General features: G+C 40.8%; 1 protein-coding gene across 6 annotated transcripts in view; it reads left to right on the forward strand.

The window, feature by feature from the left end:
* DOCK4 (dedicator of cytokinesis 4) overlaps positions 1 to 21,823 on the forward strand; it is a 417,063-nt gene that overhangs the window by 241,835 nt on the left and 153,405 nt on the right. For 3 of the 6 annotated variants that reach the window (XM_081800230.1, XM_081800232.1, XM_081800233.1), the window contains exons 13-16: positions 567 to 641; positions 8,569 to 8,694; positions 17,692 to 17,816; positions 18,650 to 18,812. In XM_081800230.1, coding sequence (XP_081656356.1) covers positions 567 to 641; positions 8,569 to 8,694; positions 17,692 to 17,816; positions 18,650 to 18,812 — 489 coding nt within the window. The remainder of the gene's footprint in view (positions 1 to 566; positions 642 to 8,568; positions 8,695 to 17,691; positions 17,817 to 18,649; positions 18,813 to 21,823) is intronic. The other 3 variants (XM_081800234.1, XM_081800235.1, XM_081800236.1) reach the window with 2 other exon arrangements.

A 21,823-nucleotide genomic window follows, 5' to 3' on the forward strand; every position in this document is an offset into this window, starting at 1 on the left:
TTGTACTTCAAGTTTAGAAGTCCTAGCAATTATGTTTTACGCTTAGCCCCTACCTCCCAAACACAAAGTATGCAAATACTATCAAGAAATAGTGTTTTTAGGGGTGGCTCGGTCAGTTAAGTGTCCAACTCTTGGTTTTGGCTCAGGTCATGATCTCATGGCTCATGAGATTGAGCCCCACGTCAGTCTCCGTACTCAGCAGGGGTTCTGCTTGAAGATTCTGTCCCTCTGCCCTTCCCCCACCTGCTCTCTCTCTTTCTCTCTCTAAAATAAATAAATCTTTTAAAAAAAGAGAAGGAAATAGTGTTTTTAGAGTTTTACTGCAGAAGAGCAGCCTGAGAAGCTGCATAGATACACTCCAAACTGAAAGAGCTATAACTGGTAAAGATCGTATACTTAAATAAGATCTGAACATTTTTCTAAGAGCATACAGCATATAAAGAGATACTTACTCAAGAGTCGGACTAAATCTTGATAAGAGTAGAGAGAGCTGGTGACTCCTGTGCTGCAACCCACTTGCTCCTTCCCACCTGCCCCTGCTCCGTATGATGGATATTCTATTGCAGGCACATGTGACCAAGAAGGTGGGACTCCTTCTTCCCTGAGCTCTCAGTCATGGGATACCATGTCTGATTTAAGAGGTAAAGACTCCCAGCATTTTTCATCTCCCTTAGCTCTGAGTTGCAGAGGCTACATTTCTTTTTTTTTTTTTAAAGATTTTATTTATTTATTTGAGAGAGAATGAGAGAGAGAGAGAGCACATGAGAGGGGGGAGGGTCAGAGGGAGAAGCAGACCCCCCGCCGAGCAAGGAGCCCGATATGGGACTCGATCCCGGGACTCCAGGATCATGACCCGAGCCGAAGGCAGTCGCCCAACCAACTGAGCCACCCAGGCGCCCCAGAGGCTACATTTCTGGCAATAGTGGCTGAGAGGTAGGGGGTCTCCCTTCTTCTACCCTACCCACACTCATAGGACAGTGGCTCTCCCTGAGATGCAGCAGGCCAAGAATATTGGAGCATCGATTGCCCTTGCCCCAGCTTGCTCACTGGATGGAGGTGCCACACAAAGAGAGGCAATTGAAAAAACCAGAGATTACTGCCCCAGCCTAGTACCTTGCCCATGAGGCAGATGTGTCACTCTAAAGAATGGACCACTGTACCCACCTCCAGCTCTGGAGCAGTGGATCAAAGATATGTCCCAGGGCAGGGGAGAGGCAGTTCATAAGGAGAGAAAATTCAAAAGCTGTCCTGAAAGGAAATGACTTTATTCAAAACAGAGTATGGGGAAATTTAAGGCTGTGGGAATTGTTGAAAGTGGAGACTTTGGAAAAGTGGTTTTGTTTGTTTGTTTTGTTTTGTTTTTTAAAGATTTTATTTATTTATTTGACAGAGAGAGACATAGCGAGAGAGAGAACACAAGCAGGGGGAGTGGGAGAGGGAGAAGCAGGCTTCCCGCGGAGCAGGGAGCCCGATGCGGGGCTCGATCCCAGGACCCTGGGATCATGACCTGAGCCAAAGGCAGACGCTTAACGACTGCGCCACCCAGGCGCCCCTGTTTTGTTTTTTTTTTTGAAAGAATGAGGAAAAATGAACAGAACCTCAGAAAAATGTACCATCAAGTGAACCAACATATACAAAACGGGAGTACCAGAAGGAGAGGAGAGAAAGAAAAGAGTAGGAAAAATATTTGGAGACATACTGGCAGAAAACTTCCCAAATTTGATGGAAAACATTAATCTGTACATCCAAGGAGCCCAGTGACTTCAAGTATGGTAAGCAGGAAGAGATCCACACCCAAACACATCATAGTAAAAATGCTGAAAGACAAAGAATTTTTAAAGCAGCAAGAGAAAAATTACTCATCATACACAGGGGAACCCCCAGGAAATAACTACCTGACTTCTCATAAAATAGAGTGGAGGTCAGAAGGCTGTGATGACATAATCAAGGTGCTGAACGTTTTAAAAAACAAAAAACAAACAAAAAAAAACCCACCAAAGTGTCAATCAAGAATCTTCTATCCAGCAAAAAAAAAAACAAACTATCTTTCAAAATTCTAGGCAAAATAAAGACAAGCAAAAAACAAAGAATTTTTTGCTAACAAATCTGCTTTGCAAGAAGTACTAAAGTTCTTTAGGCTGAAAGCAGGTGACCCAGACCATAATTTAAATCCTCATGAAAAATAACACAACTAGGGACGCCTGGGTGGCTCAGTCGGTTAAGCGTCTGCCTTCGGTTCAGGTCATGATCCCAGGGTCCTGGGATCGAGTCCCGCATCGGGCTGTCTGCTCAGCAGGGAGCCTGCTTCTCCCTCTGCCTGTCACTCCCCCTTCTTATGCTCTCTATCTCCCCCCCTCTGATGAATAAATAAAATCTTACAAAAAATTAAAATAACACCACTAAAGGTCAATTATGCATCTATAAAAGGCAGTATAGATGGCTGTTTCTTCTTTGTTTTCTTAACTAAACTCAGTACACAGCCACATTTTCTGCAGTTTCTCAGGTCAGACACTCACGAGACTTCCATGATTCCTTGTTTTCCTTCATTCCCCCACATCTAATATTCCGTAAAGACATGACTTCTTGTATGCCTGTATGTAGCTTTTTTACCACTTTTTCCCATCTCTGTTGTAACCATATCAACATGGCCTCCATTATTTCCTGCCTTCATATCTCTCATATCCTTTAATTGTGCTCATCAGTTCCACTCTTTATCTAGCCAGTCCCATTTGCCAGATAACACTAAGAAAACTTTCATAAAACACAAATTGGATTGTGTTTCCTTTATTTAAAATTCTCCAGTGACTTATTGTTGTGTTTAGAATAAGAGTAATTAATTATGGCCTCCATGAGTCCTGTTTATTTTTCTGGCTTGCCCTGTGCAGTTAGGAATTTTCCCATCTTCACATATGTCTGTTTGTGCACATTGCCTACTTATATTTATCACTTATATCTTTGTCAAATCTCCAGTAATTGAGTATTGCTCATGATAGACAGATTTGCCTCCACAGCCTCCTAGAACTTTATGGTTCAAATATCCAGGAGATTTGCAATACTTGGCTTAATCTGGTGGTAAGTGGGCATGCCTATTGAAAGGAATATTGTTGAACATTTTTTTGATGGAAGGTAATTTGTTGATATTCATGGTAGGGAGGAATAAGAACAGGAACAATGAAATTATATAATAATAGTAGGGGCAGTGGTAGGTGTAGTAATAGCAGTCAACACCGTTGAACCCTTCCTTTGTGCTAGATGTCACCCACCCAAAGTGTTTTATGGAGTTGGTATCATTATTATCTTGATTTTACAGATGTGGAAACCAGAGCACACAGAGAAGTTAACATTTGATAGGGTCATGAAGCTGTATGTTATACTTCTTAACGTGCACTTAACGTGCACACTTAATCACAACATGTATTTATCAAATATTTTTGTTATTTTTTATTTCTGCATTGCTGTACATTCACAGCTACATCTTATTTGGTTCATTGGTGGCAAAATGGCTGATCTAGTCTAAAATTAATTTTTCCTGCTACTTATAAATCATGCTGTGCTTGGCATTTTTTATATAAAAGTGCAGAATTTCATGAATTTAAGAGGAGCCATCTTATGGAGTGAGTTAACTTCAATTCCTGTGAAATTGAAGCTACCAAATAATCAACCATATTTGATTTAACAGATATGAAGCCTTTCTTTCCTGTACTACTGCTCTGTAGGCGGAGCTTCATCGTGAAAAATACATTACTTTGTGACAGTCTCTAGATTAATTAATGTCTATGCTTTGTTTAAAACTAGATATCAAATCATTGTAATTGGCTCTTAAACATCTAGGCAGATAAAAATGTTCAGTTTAATGATTGCTTCTTTTAAAAAGAGGAACAGTTCTCCCTTAGCAGTTTCATTTTTGGTCCTTAGATTAAGGACTGAGAAAAAGTGATTCTAAAACATGATTGATATATTTTGTGAAATTAAAAATCTAACCTAATTCTTCAGCTTATTGGTTGTCATAAATTCCTGTTTTTTTCCAAAAAAAATCTTCCCTGAACTTTCAAATTCCCTCAGTGTAAAAATAAAATTTTATTTTTTTAAATTAAACACTTTTTGAGTATAGTTGATATCCCACATTATATTAGTTTCAGGTGTACAACACATAAAATTTTAGTTAGAAGTCCCAGCCCTAGAGATAGCAGGTAAGGTGAGGACAGAGAAGTCGGCTGACAAGGAAAGGAATAGAAACAAAAATACTGCTCTGTGAACATACCCTGTGTCATAAATGACCATTCCTGAAAGGATAGGGCTAATCCTCAGTTAATTGGAATGGGTAAGTGTTTGATGAGTCTCTCCTTTGTAGTGATGAGTAGTTTCCCCATCTTAATGCATTATTTCTTGTTGTTCTGGTGACTGTTTTACCCAACGTGTTGGTTTTTGTCATGGTAATTAAGGGCCACAATAAAAATAGGATCAGGAGTTTCCTTGATTGAAAAATAAGTAGTATTACAATGGCTCTTTGTGGGTTAGTGCCTGTGGACTCACACTATATCATGTTTTTTCTTTGTTTTATTTGAAAGTACACCACTCCTGGGGCGCCTGGGTGGCTCAGTCTTTAAGCATCTGCCTTCGGCTCAGGTCATGATCCCAGGGTCCCGGGATCGAGTCCCGCATCGGGCTCCCTGCTCTGCGGGAAGCCTGCTTCTCCCTCTCCCACTACCCTGCTTGTGTTCCCTCTCTCGCTTTGTCTCTCTCTGTCAAATAAATAAATAAAATCTTCAAAAAAAAAGAAAAGAAAAGAAAAGAAAAAGTACACCACTCTTGAATGTTGCATGTTGAGTGTTGTGGGAGGTTTTTCTTTTTCTTTCTTTCTTTCTTTTTCTTTTTTTTTTAAAATGGAAACTGAGTTGATAATTTAGGAAGAGCCAAGTAAATTGTGGTGAAGCCCTCAGTTCAGTTGGCCTTTCCAATTCTTGACTATCTGTGAGCTCTTTAGTTTGAAGAAATTGAGTCACCTCAAAATGGCAGTAGCTTTTCCTCTCCTCCAAATTGGTATCACTCAGCAAGACAAATGAAATCATTACACCTAGGGCTTTAATCTATATCTTCGAAACCTCCAGAATGAAAACTGCCGAACCTTCTAACCAAATTTTAGGATACATTCAACTCTTAAATGCAATGTTCCCCCCCTCAATAGTATGTTGTCTGATATCCCCCTGTCATTTCCTCATTTCCTTCACTTATCTACTAGCTGGCTCCTCCCTGTTTTCCCCTAATTGGGTCCTCTCTATCCTTTTGCATTCTCTAATCTCTATGGCACTTACTGTTTAGAGTACATTGATGTATTTCTCTTTTCGTGTTTACATATATCCTTCCCTAACATATTATTTTTCTATCTTGGATTTTCTTAAGCACTGTCTCTGACTGAATGCTTTTCTTTTTTCATTATCTTATCCTTCGTTAGGTATTCAGCTTACGTTTAAAAAAAAAAAAAAATCACTAATGGGTAAATGAATTCTGGCTCCGATAGGGCAAAACCAGAATACTAGTCACTTTGCCTTCTTCCAGCTCCTACCCCTAATAGCATGATGTCTTTGCTTTTCATTTACTTTTCAGTTCTTTTCTTCCTTTACACATGCTACATAATGTTGCCAGTGTCTCTGATCAGATCCTTTGACGAGAAGTCCTAGTAAATTGATCTTCACTTGCAAAAGATTTTACAGGACCTCATGAATTTTGTTAAATCCATCTGATTCTCTATTTGAAAGCATTGTTTCTGGTACCCCAGATTTGAACAGTGTTCTTCCCAGCAGGAGGGACTGTTCTTATGTAGCGTGTCTGGCACACGAAGCTATTCTACAAATATCAGCTCCTGATGATGTTAATGGTGATGGTGATGGTGTGGGTGAGTATTTTGAAGGCAAAAGGACAGAAGTGGGAAGAGAACAGAAACACCAGTAATGAGGTGGGGGTAGTGGGAGAGCGTGAGTCAGGAAGAAATAGCTGCTGGGACAGATGGATTATAACACATGTTAGTTTGTCTTCATCCTCCTGCTTCTGGGTTTTAAAAGGAACCAATAGCACCGCATAAAAGTATCCCAAAGCTGCATTGACTATTTCACCGTCAAACCATCCAGACCACCCATACTCCCCTCTGTCATTCCTTGTGGGTATCGGGGGACACATGCACCTCCATTCTGTTGCCTTCAGTCACCCAACTCAAATGGAGTGGCGGCAGGGAGGGGGATGAAGGATAGGTAGGTAAAAATGGAATGAACATTTAATTAAAGTTCCTGAGTACTTGCCAGATTTAACCTAACCTAAATTCTCTTGGACCCACACACCAAAAAGTGTGAGGACATAATGATGCAGTCCTGTCCTGTCCTTCACTTCTTTAGTCTTTGACCTTTGGGTATGCCCCATCTAGGTCAGATTTGAGCCCCAGGAAAGGCTCCACCTTCTCTCTGAGCCTATTGCTTTTTTTTTTTTCCCAAACAAATTTTCCTGATGTTTTAACCACTTCATTGAAAACCAAGCAAACAAACTAACAAGACACTGTTTTTGTTGTTGTTTGTTCATACTGTTGAGGGAGAACGAAAGGAAGATCCTTATGTAGATGTGTGCTAAATAATCTTTGCATTTCTTTTTTATTCAAGCATGATTGTTGTCATTCTTATGGTGCATGTTTGAGATAGCATTGTAGTACAATAAATTATGAATGGGAAATGATAACTTGCATATGGTAAGTAATGATATAGATTGAGAATCTTTGGAGCAAAGATTTATCATCCTCTTGAGTCCACCATCCAAATACATTTTAAAATTGAGTTCATACTAGGTATTTACTCAAAGGGTACAGAAATACAGATTCAAAGGAATGCATGCACCTGATGTTTATAGCAGCATTATCAATAATACCCAAACTATGGAAAGACCCCAAATGTCCATTGACTGATAAATGGGTAAAGAAGATGTTGTATATTGATACACAATGAATATTCCTCAGCCATCAAAGAGAATGAAATCTTGCCATTTGCAATGACATGGATGGAGCTAGAGCATATTATGCTGAGTGAAATAAGTCAGAGAAAGACAAATACCATGATCTTGCTCATGTGTGGAGTTTAAGAAAGAAAACAGATGAACATATGGGAAGGGGAAAAAGAAAAAAAGGAGAGAGGGAAACAAGCCAGAAAAGACTCTTAATGATAGAGAACAAACTGAAGGTTGATGGAGGTGGGGGTTGGGTGGGGTGGGGGATGGGCTAGATGAGTGATGGGGATTAAGGAGGGCAATTGTTGTGATGAGCCCTGGGTGTTATATGTAAGTGATGAACCCCTGAATTCTACTCCAGAAACCAATATTGCACTGTATGTTAACTACCTAAAATTTAAATTAAAAACAAATAAAATAAATAAGAAAAAAAATTGAGTTCAGTTTAATGATGACTGGAAGTTTTAAAAATAAGTCCGCTTTGATCGGCTTCATTTTCTGTCACTAATGTAAGTAATGGACTTTTTTCCGTTTCTTTTTGTTGTTGTTGTTCTTTCTTGTTTAAAATAATAGAAGAAAAACAAGAGGGAATTAAAAAGCAGAAAGAGAAGTAGCATCTCAGAAATATACAAGCATAGTCACAAGATGGCATTAATTTCCTTTCTGTAGTTCTTGCCTGAGATTTGGGGGGAAAAGATAGGAAGAATGTACACTCTAGTAATGTCACTATAATTGGGGTTAAAAAAAAAAGATAATTTTACTAAATACCCTCCTATTTGTCAAAATGGCCTGTATCCTGCTAAATTCTTCTCAGTAGAAAATAATGCCATTAGGAGTTTCTAATGCACATAATATTAATAGAATCTTGGTTTTGTTATAATCACCTTTGTTACTTAAGTTTTGATTTATTTATTTATTTATCTGAGAGACAAGAGAGGGTGAGCATGAGCAAGAGGAAGGGCAGAGAGAGAGAGAGAGCGAGAAAATCCCAAGCCGAGCATGGAGCCCTATGCAGGGCTCAATGCCACAACCCTGAGATCACAACCTGAGCCAAAACCAAGAATGGACACTTAACCCAGCCAGGTGCCCCTTTTGCATAAGTCTTAAGAAAATGTCTAAGAATATCCCTAAAATCCTTGAATTATTATATGACTTTATATTTCTGTCTACCTTTATGGTGTTTAGTAAGTATTCATAGGTCTAATAGAGTTCAAGGAACTCTAGGGCCAGGTAGCCGTCGACCGTTGCTGGCATGAATGTCTGTGCAGGGACATCTCTGTCTGGCGGGGGAGGGGCTGGAGAAGAGGGTGTAGGGGCTAGAAACCAGACTTCCTCTTTTTAGTGTTCTGCTCAAGTTTTGTTCACTTGCTATGAACCTCCTTAAACACGGGAACACTCAGATAGTCAAGTTGGAAAAATGTTTTCTAGAAACTATTCCTATAGATTGTTTGGATTTTTGTCTGCATAGTAACCTTTCATTTAAAACAATGCTATTATAGTTGTGGGCTTGTTGAAGCAAGTTCAGATTTCCATTCATGCTATTTCTGTCCTTCTATTTTTTACTCTGGTATCTCTCATTTATTTTAGGTTTAGCAGTTTCCCTACAGCTATTACATGGAGATATTGAACAAATCAGAAGAGAATACTCATCAGTATTTTCTCACGGAGTGTCTATAACGAGGAAGTTGGGTTTTTCTAATATTATTATGCCTGGTAAGTGACTTGGGATGAACCAAAGGTTGACATATGGGTATTATGTCTATTTTTGACACTTGAGAAATTTTCCAAATTGTCAGGTTTGAAGAGTTCAAATGGACCATGCTAAAGAAGGAAATGAGTATATGATAATAAATAAGCAAAAGTTTCTTAAAAATATCTTTACATTTTGATTATAATAGGTGGGTAACTTGGAGGGCCATGCTGCTTTCTTTATGACCATGATAAGAAGGGAAACTGGGGTAGGATCCAGAAAATATTTTACCCTTTGATGGAAAATGTTGGTGAAGTCACTTAGGGGAAATCCTTACAGGTTTTGGTAAGAATAATTATTGAGCAGCAGTTCACCCTTCTTGGAGGATTTTTCTATCCAAGATATGTATATGTAAATAAGCAGCCATATGCAAATACCATATGTATTTCTACACCCTTCCTAGTTCTGTTTGAGATCTATTCACATCTCTTTTCGCAACCTAAAAGGACTCAAAAAAAGTGACTGTTTCTAAGTGGGGAAGGTGGCAGTTCATGAGAATCACACTGTTCAAGTAAATGCCAGGTAGTAGCATTTCTCAGTGCCCCACATCCCTCCCTCTACAACCAAGAGAAAAGTAGACCAACTGAAATACTCTGAAATTGTGAACAGTATTTTTAGAAACGAGATCATGTAAATCTCTCTTTAAATCCCGTGTGTGAAAGCAAGCACGGGAAGTTGCATCTGACAAGGCTCCCCGCACAGGTGTGGGAGGGATGGTAAGACTGCTGTGGATAAAGACCTAATGGGATGCAGAAAGTGACCAGCATTGCCCTGTTGCAGCATCTCGGGATCTCTTTATGCAAATCTGTTTGTGCAGGGAGGGCTCAGGGAGAGCCTGGAAATTTCCTGAGATGACCTGACCTGGCTTGGGTGCCCGCTCTGCCTGAGCATCTAATGCTACTGTTGTTAAAAATGACTGTTTATAGAACTGTTTACTTGGTGGCCTGTTACTCAGCGACTCTCGCACCCCTTCATTATTTCCTTCAGTTGCTATAAATAACTGGTATTTCCTTTGTAACAAAAAAAGAAAAAATTTCATGCCACTGGGAAGCAAATTGATGGGCAAATCTAATATAAAAAACATATTTCCAAACAGAATGCAGACAGCTGCTGGAAGAATTCCTCAGCTTGGTCTCTGGGCAGTATCATTGAGAAGTGGAAAAACATAAAGCCACATGACACTTCACCAGCTGAATAATTGTCTGGGATGTGCTGTGCTCATGCCACTTCTGTCTGGCTTTAATGATGGAAATGAACTTTGTGTGGAAGAAGGCTTGCATCTGTCATCCCCCCCTCCCCGCCCCGCTGCACCACATTATAGTGGCGAGGTTCGCCCTGCCCAGGAAATCAGTCCTCCCGGACACAAGTCCGCAGTGCCGGGGATGCCAAGAGATTATTTTAAAGCTCTTGCTTCTTTTTCTCTTCTCCTTTTTCTTGTGTGGCTTCTTAATCTTCCAAATTAGAGGAAGAAGGGAAAGACATGTGTATTTACATAAACAGCTGAAAGCAACTTTAAAACTCAGTGGAATTTTTTTCCATTGGCAAACATACTTTCATTGTTCTGTTTCCCTTTATTTTCAGAATGTTGACTTGTCAGTTAATTCTCACTGCTGGCTCTAATGAAAACTTGAGCGGAATTCTTCAATGAGAAAATGTATGGGCACAACATTTCTGAGGCCAGTGTTGCCCTGACCGTCTGCTGGCATGGTTTTTTATTTTCTTTTCACTTTCTAGACTCATCCTTCAGAGTTGATTTGTGTTCTGATAGGGGTCGGGACAGGTGAGGGTCATGCTTGGACCAAGGGGACAGGTTCATCAACACAGCTGCCACGTCCCTGTAGAAGGAGTTACCTGTGGTCTTGACACTGACAGGAGCATACACAAAACTCCTGTTGAGCATCATAGCATGTAATCTGTGCCAGACTCTTTTTGGAATGGGAACACAGAAACAGAAACTCTCCCCTTGGTCTGGCAGCTGTAGGGGCACGTGTCTGAGATGTCACCTAGTGTGAGGAGGTGATCTGGCCACATGCTTTCCAGCTACCATGACCCTTCCCTGTTGTTAAGGGTCGGTCATCCAGCACTTTGTTTCTTAGAGTGCCTAATTTTCAAAGAGGATAAGTCACTTTGTTTGAAGCTCCATCACTGCTACCTACAAACCACATAACTCTGCCGAAAGTTCCATCGTCTGCTCTCTGAACCCATGACGGGGAGGGCAACAAAAATATTTCAATCCATACTCTCCGGTAGAAATGTAATGAGAGCCACAAATGTAATTTTAACTTTTCTAGTAGCCACTTTCGAAAGAGTTGAGATTAATTTTAATAATGTATTTTATTTAACCCACTACATCCAAAATGGTATCATTTCAGTAGATAATTCATGTAAAAAATTCTTAATGAGTTATTGTACACTCTCTTTTTTCACCTCCATCCTTGAAGGCTGGGGAGTGTTGTCCATTTACAGCACGTCTCTTTTCAGCCAAGTCCCATTTCAGGTACTCCCTTGCCACATGTGGTTACGGTATTGGACAGCCTGCCTCTAAATGTCTTAACAGACCGTACTGCATATCGGGAAGCACGAAGTTTCCATCCACCAGACATTTTGGAGCAAAGCTGGCTGATATGTCCGGAATGTCATGGGAGGTCAGGCTGAGCCCTCTCCCACCCTGAAGGTCCATTCTTACTCTGACTTTAGGGTTCTTTCTAGGCAAAATGCTCTTTGCTTTAATCATTGCCTCCCTACTTTATCTTCTCCATTTGTCCCCTGTTCCCTTGGAGGCTTGTTCCCACGTATCAACTGGTCAAACTGTCATTCTTTCTTAGGAAACCCCTAATTAATTCCTTCCGGTACATTCAGTCTTTCCTAGGAGGCCTGTGAAGCTCCTAACCCTGAAAGGAATGAAGTAAAAGTTGTGGAGTGTTGGAGGAGGGAGGGGTTGAGATTTGGAGTCTAGAGGCTCACGCTGAAAACAGTCAGCAGAGCCCATGTTGCAAGTGGCTGCCCGTGGAAGTAGCTTTGACAGTGTTCTCAAGATTTACTTAAGTTTATTCTTCAAGCGTCATTCAGAGCAAGCCTCTTTTTTCTTTGGTTGTTAGGTGATGGTTCACATAAGTCAAATTTCTCTGTGGTCAAAGTTGACTAGATAATGATTTACAGGCTAGGGTAAGAGAAATGTTGTACATATGTTTGTCTCATGTTTAAGAAGATACGCAGTTTTTTTCTTTTAAGTATATTATTATTCTTTATCAGTCGCTGACAGAGACATGCATATCAGCAGATGAAATTGCCTGAGATAAGCCGCCTTTGGGTGAAAGCAGGTGGGAGCCAGTATGATATGATTTGATCTTCCTTAAAAATACATCCTAAATCAAACCTCACCACCCCTCAAGTCCGAGTCACTGGGCCTCCACGTCATATACGTGCAACCACTTGGCTGAGACCTGAAAACCCCACGGTCATGCTAGGGGAGGGGGTCATGGTCTTTCAACCAATGAATACCACAGTGATCCGAGAGAGGTGGAGGCTAAAGATCTTCCATGTTATGCTGAGGTGGGATTTCAGCCCCAAATCAGAATGGGGGAGGGGCTCGTGCCTCCAAAATGTTGAAGTTACAGGCCCCATTACTCAAGGGTGTAGGACTTTCCCCAGAAGTCCATGCCTCATCCTGGAGTGTGATGGACATCAGAGAGCCAATGCCCATCCCTACTCCTGTCTTGACACAACACTGTTCTGGCCGGCCTATCATGGGTGCCATTGTAGCATTTGCCATTGTTTGCTTAAGAAGCATAAGCAAAAATTAAAAAGCTTTGCCCCCAAAAAGTTCAATATCTCATAATACTCTCCTAAAATAAAGCAAAACAAAAATGAGAATAACAGAAAAAAAAGCAGAGAAAACATTTCACAGAAGTGCACTCTATGTGAGAACTCCAAAGTTCAGTTTTCAACCCACCCATAAATGTTTCCTTTCTGTGGTCTGCTTTGATTTCCAGTTACCTGTGGTCTGTCCCTGTCCCTCCCCCCACTCATGAACGTATCATGAAGTGATAGAATCTTGGGTATGGATGGCATATTGTATTAGCTTCTTAAAGCTGCTGTTACAGATCACTACAGATGGGATGGCTGAAAACACCACAAAAATACTATCTTCCAGTTCTGGAGATCAAAAACGTATACAGGTCTTACTGGGCTAAAAGCAAGCCCTATCAACGGGGCTGCGTTTTTTCTGATGACTCTAAAAGAAAATTCAGTTCCTTGCCTTATCCAGCTTCTGGAGACTGCCCGCACTCATTGGCTCACGGCCCCACATCATTCCAATGTCTGCTTTCCTCATCACATCCTCTTCTCTGATTCTGGCCCTCCTGCCTCCCTCTCCCGCCTTGTAATTATATCGAACTGATCCTGATAATCCAAGAAAATCTCCCCATCTCAAGATCCTTACTTAATTAATCATAGCCACAAAGTCCCTTTTGCTGCGTAAGGTAACATGTTCACAGGTTCCCAGGATTCGGACCTGAACATCTTTTGGGAGTACAGGGGGTGTCCTTATTCTGCCTGCCGCACACATGAAGGGCCATGCAGCCCAGCCTCTGTGGCCAGTGCATGAATTTCTTCCTCAGGTTCCTGGTGATGGTTTTCTGGCACCTACTTGAATATTGGTAATGACCAAGAACACATCACATCTCAGAATGACCTCTGCCAAGTTTCTCTCCACCTTCTATCCATTGGGTTGAGCTTTTCTGCTTGAAAGCTCAGCGTTTTTAAATTCAGTTAACTCTCTTGCCACTCTCATTCCTCCTCTGATGAGTTCTGAGTCCTTTCCCCATATTATTTACCATCTGGATGATACTGCTCATGTGTGTCCTGGTCCAGTGAAGATGGTCTCTAGAACTAAAATCGGTACTTCAAGCCTGGGCCAACCAGTGCAGAAGAGAGAAGGATTCATACCTTCCTTGCTCAAGGCACTGATGTGGTGAAGAAAGCTGAATTGCACTAGCTTATTTGATGGCCATTCTCACCCTGTTGAATTACATTTTTTCATACTAAAAAAATGTGATTTTATTTTAATATAAGCTGATAATATGTTGGACACATTTCTTAATCTCTACAAATCTGTTTTATTATCAATAAAGTGAAAATAATAGGGCCTTCTTCAAACTTCGACGTGAGAATTTAATGAGCTGTTGTCTTTATAGTGCCAGGCAAAGTCCCTAACTACCATCTATCTGCTACTACTGTCATCATCATTAGCATAATTTAAGTTCTTAGTCTTAGACATATGTTGATTTGTTTTTGACTAAGGGACAGAAACTTTTTTTTTTTCCAATTCCATAAATATTAACAAATACCCAGCACAGATTAAGACACTTGATTAGCCCGTGGCTGAGTGCAGTGGTTTGCTTGATGTGCTGAGCTTGCTCTCTATGGCTTTATCTAAGGAGTTCATAGCACAGAATCAAAGATCACGGTTTTCAGCTACTGATGGAAACCTCTTGGCTACTGAGGTCAAGCCATAAATTGACCCCATTTGACTGCAGTCGCTGAACTCTTTTGAATTTGTTCCCATTGTTGTGACCTTACATTTTTTTCTGTCTACAGTGATATTTTCAGAAGCCTTCACATGTGCAAAGCCAGTGGGCCTGCTGAACAGAAGAAAATGTTATGCACATCAAATTTACAGAGTATTAAATTTGAGAGGTGCAAGGTGTTAATAAACCTTGTCAGGAAAATAGCTTTTCACACTAGTGCTATGACTCCATTTCATACCCACTTTATGGTTTCTCTCTTAATTACCCAAGATGCTTTCTTAACACCATTTGGGCTTATTAGTTTTCTCCAGAGCTGACCTCAAGTGTATTGATTTTAATTAGCACATATTTCAACTTTATCCTGCTGCATATTTTGGCAAGATGCGATACCTTGTGGTATTGGAACATAGCAAGCTGCAGAATTCCTGGGGAGACATATGTAGAATATCACCCAGGAGAAATGTTCTCCTTGTCGTGTATTCTCTTTTCAGAGAAATCTTACTTGAGTCTAAAAGGTTTGCAAGAGAGAAAGGGGTTGCAGGGATAGCGTCTGTTAAAGACCAGAAAAGGAAAGCGTGTGCATAAGGGGCTCTTATTTATGAATATGTATATTTCAGAAGTTCTTCTCTAAGTCACAGACACAGCGTAACATGACAAAGTAGTCTTGTCCCTCCTACCATCTCTCTTACCCCTGCCTCTGTCTTTACCCCACCTCCATTTTAATAACACAGAAACGTGAGGCCTGGAGGTTTATATTATCCTGTCTAGACTCTTATCACACAGTGCAGACAGTAGAGAGAGAGAGAGACTTGAATCCAGATCTTTTATTCCAGTCGTGCTGTAACTCTATATCCTTTAGGCTTATTTGAACTCACAATCTCTTCTGAATTCAGAAGAGATAGGAGAGTCCAGCTATGGTGTGAGCGAAACAGGCTTTGTGGATTGATTCGGGAAGCTAATGCCATTTTCAGCCTTGCTCCTTGATCAAAATATGTTCTACCTTCCTCAGATCTCTCATCTCCTCCGTGAGGTCTTTTCTCATATAACACCCCCTCGGCCCCCATCCGGCACTCTCTCTGCCCGTTCTCAGTCTTACTTTTATCCCAGCACTTTCTATTATTATTCAACATGCTATATATTTGACTCCTTTATTAAAGACCTCCCCGTTCCTAGAATCTCAGCTCTGTGGGAAAAGGGTTTTTGCTTTGCTTTGTTCACAGCGGGGTCTACCTGGTCTACCTGGCCTAGAATAGTATCTGGCACATAGTGGGTGCTCAAAATATATTTGTGGCATGACCACATGGAGACAGAATTTCCCAGCACATTTCTCCCCACTGCCCCTCTTCCTCCTTCAGGCCTGGCCTACAGCCTGGGCAAAACTGGTCAGCTTGCAAGCCTCCCTCATCCCCTCTTGCCTTTGCTAAAGTCAGAGTTGCCATTCCTTCCGGCAGATGAGAGTGGAAAGCCCCTCCCCAAGAAACACTCCTCATTCTGCAGGACAGTTAATCCCCATGTGGTTTGGACTAGCTAATGACTCATTATGAGAACTTCCTAAGGTAGAAACCCCCGTAGCTACACTTCCCATTAATCAGTGTATGTTGTGGTCTATTTGTAAGCAGAACTACTCATTATGTGTCATCTACTCCAAGAAGCAAAGGAATTTTACTATTGTTAACAGACCTCTTTTGCTCTCAACTACCTTGATTTGAGTGTTGCTTTTTTATCTGCCAAATCTGTTAGTGGGGAAACTATTGTCAAGAATTTCCTCCCAGACATATTGTTGAAATAGCACGTGTGCGGACCTTTAGCAATACCAGGCCTATTTTGATTTGGTTGAAATTGGTTGATTCAGAGGACAGAGTCTGTGAATGTACTATTCATTCTGTAATGGGATTGTTAAATTGTTAAAATGCACTTATATTAAAGATGTGTATGTGTATAGTAATGAATACATATAGTAACAAAATCAAAAATTTACTGGGCCATTCTCTATAAATTTAAAACAAAAGAGATGATTCAAACAAAACACTTATAAAGCATACAGATCTAATTTTAAATATGATGAAATACATTGGTTTTCTCCCAGAACTCCAAGATGGTTGCCTCTCCAAATCGATTTGGATGAGAGCATTAGAAATGCATACACCAGAGACCACTGTATCTGTTAATTCCAATGTATTTTTTATATACTCTTTGTAAAGAGTGGTTTCAATTTCATCCTTTTTGGAACTTACTCATTTTCTCTCTTTTATGGCCCATCTGTTTCCTGGTCAGCTCAGGTCATTCGTAAATGATGCCATCATCAAAAGTTGGTCTTCGTGGAGGAAGGTGACCAGTCACACTGGTATTCCCCCATGGTTTTGAAACCTGGGGTACTTTCTTGTACACACTTTGGTCAGGAAGTTTTCTAAATCTCCCAGTTGTGGTCTTCTTTGTATGGTTATTGTTCCTTCTAGTGATCTGCGCTTTTTTTGTGGAGAGGTTTTTTTATTAGAGAAAAAAAAAGAGTACTGATGGTGATTCTTCTAATGTTTGAAAGCTCTGTTAAGTAAAAGTGAATTCAACTCTGCCAACCTTACCAGTATTTATCTTCAAAAACTTTCTGGTAACAGTTTGTTTACTTCTTTCTCACTTCCCTATTCACTCACCACTTACCCTTAATTCTTATAGGAGAGGTAAAAGCATGCTTTCAGCCTGTTTGCCTAAGTTTGCTCATTGGCATCAAATTCCTCTTTTTTCTTGGGGCAGTAAGTTTTATAAATCACCAATGGAGAAAAAAATAAATGGCATATGTGTTCATAGAATATGTCAGTTTGAATCTTGTTTTATAGCTTGATGGTAAGGAATTTGCAGCCAAGCTTGTCTGCATAACTGAATTATTCTACATCTGTGTTCATAAAGCACTAACCTGGATTCTTCCAGCAGTGAGATCATTTTGTCCATGAATTTTGGAAAAAGATTTAAATTGTAACTCTACTCTTTGCAGTCCTGTCATTTTATTCCACTTGGGTATTTCTTCTACTCTAAGTGTTGTGTCTATAGAGTATTAAGACTGGCTTCTTTGAGCCACCCTGCTAGGCTGTCATTTTGTAATCACACCTCATAAATGAAATGAGGGAAATACTGAAAAATGGTGAAACGTGACAACACCTTCTTATTCAATCCCCGTATTCACCTCCTAACTGTACATTTTCAGTATTGCAAATTCAGACCAGCAGAGGCTGGTCTTCACTTCTCTTGGATATTGGCAGTTGAGGGTGGGAACCCTTATATAAAAGTGTAAATATAGTATTTTTACTTTTATATGTATGCTACAATAGTACATTTTATGAACTAAGGTTTTTCTTGATAGTGTACTGTATTACACTTCCTAGTTTTATACACACACACACACACACACATATATAAACATGGTTTTAATTTTCCTACTAGGTGAAATGAGAAATGATTTATACATCACTATAGAAAGGGGCGAATTTGAGAAAGGAGGGAAGAGCGTGGCCAGAAACGTGGAAGTGACCATGTTCATTGTGGAGAATAGTGGCCAGATCTTAAAGGTATGTGAATACTGGGTACTTTCTAGTAAAATGATCCCGTGTCATCATTTTGGGTTCACCTTTAATGTGATCAGTTAATTTCTGTACTTGCAGTCTTTTCGATCTTATTTTTCTCCTCCACCCCTGTATAGTTTTCTTTCCTTTTTTTAATCATTGATATACCTTCCAGAAAAGAAAGTAGAGAAACAAGAAGGTTTTACAGTTGGCTTGTCTCATGAATTGTGGCAGGAATTTCCTCCTGGCAGCTCTTCCTTAAATGTAGCATTTTTATTGTCATTCCAATCTCCCACTTTCATCTGTCGTAGTTTTGGAGGTGAACACTTTGGCGACTGGTTAAAAAAAATAAAATAAAAACTGCCACATTTAGTCCCATGTATTTTCATTTTGATCAAAATAGGGCATGCGGAGTGGGCTATTACTGATTGGGACGGTAATAGCAGGTTCCTTTCAGGTTCCTTTATGCGAGAAGTTGTTCGTGCGAGCCTCACAGCTTCCTGCATTTCCCAGGGAGGCACAGAACAGGCTTGTGACAGGGGCAGGCTGAGGACTTCACCGCGTAGGTGAACTCCAAATTGGGCATGCAGTTGCCCATCTCGTGCTTGTCCCCAAGGTCCACCCTCGGCACAGGAGGCCCTGGGAGATGTGCGTGGGCATTAAACAGATGCGGTCACTGGCAGAAGCAGGTGCAAAACAGCACTGTGAAGGACAGGGGAGGCCGTTCTCCATGAAGTGCCGTTTGGATAGCAGGCAGATAGAACAAAGCAATTGCTCTGCTGTTTTTCAGATAATCTCTAAATGAAGCTTTCTTTAATCTGCATGTTTCCTTTGTTTAGGATTTTATCTCCTTCGGCTCTGGAGAGCCGCCAGCTAGTGAGTACCACTCCTTTGTGCTTTATCATAACAACAGTCCCAGGTGGTCCGAACTGCTCAAACTTCCTATTCCTGTGGATAAATTCAGGGGCGCACACATCCGCTTTGAATTTCGGCATTGTTCCAGTAAGTGTTTCTTGGGTTTGGCTTTGTTGTGCTGGGGTAAGGTGCTTGCTGAGCTGTGGTGACAGTATGGGCAGAAAGGGTGACAAAGCAGAGACCTTCAAGAGGGAGGAATGAGGGTCAGTGGGGTCCTGAGAGGTGAGTGGGCTCACTTCTTCTCAAAGAACCAATAATCTCTGTGGAAACATACAGGAAGGAGAAGGAGGGAAACAATACATACGGAAGTCTACAGGGTTCTCCTTAAATTGATCATTTTCATAAAAAATGAGTATCACTTTTGTAGTCTAGAAAGATTAGACAGAAAGGGGAGACACAGCATTAAAAACTTGTCTGGCTCAGCGGGCTTAGGCAGTCCTGACCCATCTGCTGCTCTCCAGCCAAGAGCTCACCCAGCTCTCAGACAGCTCAGGGGAAACCACGAGGACTTTCCTGGGCCTGTGAAGTCCCTAGGAAAGCCTCTGATTGGCTCAGATTTATATCTGATTTGCATATGTCTGCATCACCATGCCGTCTTGATATTCAGATGACAAGTAATGTCGGTCGAATAGGCCCTAGAGATGATGTGAAATAATTGCTTCATTTTACAGAACTAAAAAATCCCAAGATGTAGAGATGATAAAGGATTTGCCCATATAAACATCACTGTCCCTAAAATTGTCATTTCTTGACATCTCTATTTTAATTCTTTTGCACTCTTGACCACCCTCTCAAGCCCCCACTCCCATCTTCTGGTATCCCTGTGTCCCTGACGCGTATCTTAGACACTACCAGAAGTGCTTGCTTCGGGAACAAACAAGAGGCACAGAGGAATCACATTACTGGAGAAACAGCAGACTTCTCTCTAGTCTGGAAAGAATGGGGGCATTGCCAATAGACAGGAGGTGCCCTCGCCCGAGTGCTGTGTAATTCACCCAGGATTCAGAGAGAGGACTGTCTGTTGCAGGGATGATGGCATGTTTTGGAATTGGCTCAGGGAGCTCCAGTAATGATGCTTTGGTGGATGTTTCAGAATGTAGGGAGATGACTAGCAAGGTCTTACCGTTCTTCCAAATTCCCAGAGGAGTGTCATGGAAAAGACTGAGAGTGGCAAAACATAAAGCACTTGGAATGGTGCTATAGCATTCCTTCCCCAATCTTTGTTATAAATTCTCAGTCGAGCTCACACAAGCTTTGAACTTTAAGGTACAAAAAAGAGAAAAGTAAAGAGGAAATGAGAGAAAAGGGAGAAAGAACATTTGGAGAAATTTATTTTAACTCAGAACTTGGAAAATGGAAAAAAGGCTATTTTCAGTAAAACCTATTAGATCTCTGTCCTCTTGTCCTTGTATTTCAAACATTGTTCACAGTGTTAGTTTGTTTTTTGAATTTCGTTGTTAAAATTCAGAAGAAACAGCACAAGCATGAAGAAAAGAAATCCCCATAATCCCATAAACTGAATAATCAGAGCAGTTACTTTATCACATGAGCTCCCAAGTATTTCTCTGTGTATATGTATATATATTATATATATTTAAAGATTTTATTTATTTGAGAGCGAGAAAGCGAGAGACTGAGCATAAGCGGTGGTGGGGGTGGGTGGTGCAGTGGGAGAAGGAGAAGCAGACTCCCCACTGAGCAGGGAGCCCGAGGACACAGGGCTCAATCCCAGGACTCTGAGATCATGACGTGAGCCAAAGGCAGATGCTTAACCGACTGAGCCACCCAGGCTCCCCTGTGTACATATGTTTATTCAAGAAGTATCTTTTATTCATGAAACACATGTTTACTGAACACTTACTATGTGTCAAGCACTTTACTGGGCATTGGAGATACAGGAGTGAACACAACTGAGTATCTCCTCTCATAGAGCTTTCGTGCTAGAAAGGGAAGACAGACAATATCTGAGCAAATAAATACATACTATATCAGGCCGTGATAAGTGCTGTAAAGAAGATTAAATTGGGATTAGGTGCTGGAAAGTGATGGTGCTGTGTTGCTATTTTACAAAGAAGCTCTCTGTTAATGAGATGTATCAGCAACAAGCTGAAAGGCATGAGCCTTTGGGTATCTGGGGAAAGACTATTACAGGCAGAGAAAACAGTAAATATAAAACACTTAAGCTTGAAACATGCTTGGCAGTTTTGAGGGATATCCAGGAGGCCAGAATGAGCAGCTGAGAGAGTTTGGAGATGAGGCCAGAGATGCAGCAAGGGAACCAGATATCCCATATTGTCTTGTAAGTCATGGGGAAGACTTCAGACTTTGTTTGGAGCAAGGAGCACCCTTAGAGGATTTAGATTTAAAGAAGAGCCTGGCTGCTTTTGTATGATAGGTTGTAGGTGGGAACAGAAAGACCATTCAAGAGGCTTTAGCAGTCCTCCAAGTAAGAGATTAAAAAGGTTTGCATTAGAATGGTAGTAGGTCAATTCTTTTTCACAGATTTATTGATAGACTAGATATGAAGGAAGGAGAAAAGTCAAGGATGACCCCCAAGATTTTGGCCTGAGAGAGGGCAACATGAAAAATCAAACTTTTGGAAAGCAAAAAACAAACATTGCGTGTGAAATCTGAGAAGTCTCTTAGACATTAAAGATGTCAAATAGACAATTGAAAGCAATCCAAGCTGGAGACTTAAGCTTGAGAAGGAGGACATACGGTTCAGTGCTGTGCTGTAAATATATAATAACCACAACTTGAACTGGGGGAGAAGGGACCCCTGAATTATAGGATTTGCTGATTTCCATCAAATAAATACTCCCACCATGGCCAAATTCAAGCTACCAACATGACCATCACTGAACTTGGAGTTGGGAAAAGATGCACAGTGTCAACTCTTGCGAGCCACTACCAGCCAGCTCCAGCATATCACCGATGCCCATGATTTTCAGAGCCATGACACTGGATGCAATTTCTAAACAGTAAGTTTAGATAGGAAAGGGATGTCCAAGAACGGCTCTCTGGTGTATTTTCACATTGAGATCATGGGAGAATGAGAAGAAGCCACTAAGGAAATTAAGAAGGAATAGCCCGTGAGG

Source organism: Leptonychotes weddellii, chromosome 12 (genome assembly GCF_054177405.1).
Source record: "Leptonychotes weddellii isolate Sample4059 chromosome 12, ASM5417740v2, whole genome shotgun sequence".
NCBI lineage: Eukaryota > Metazoa > Chordata > Mammalia > Carnivora > Phocidae > Leptonychotes > Leptonychotes weddellii.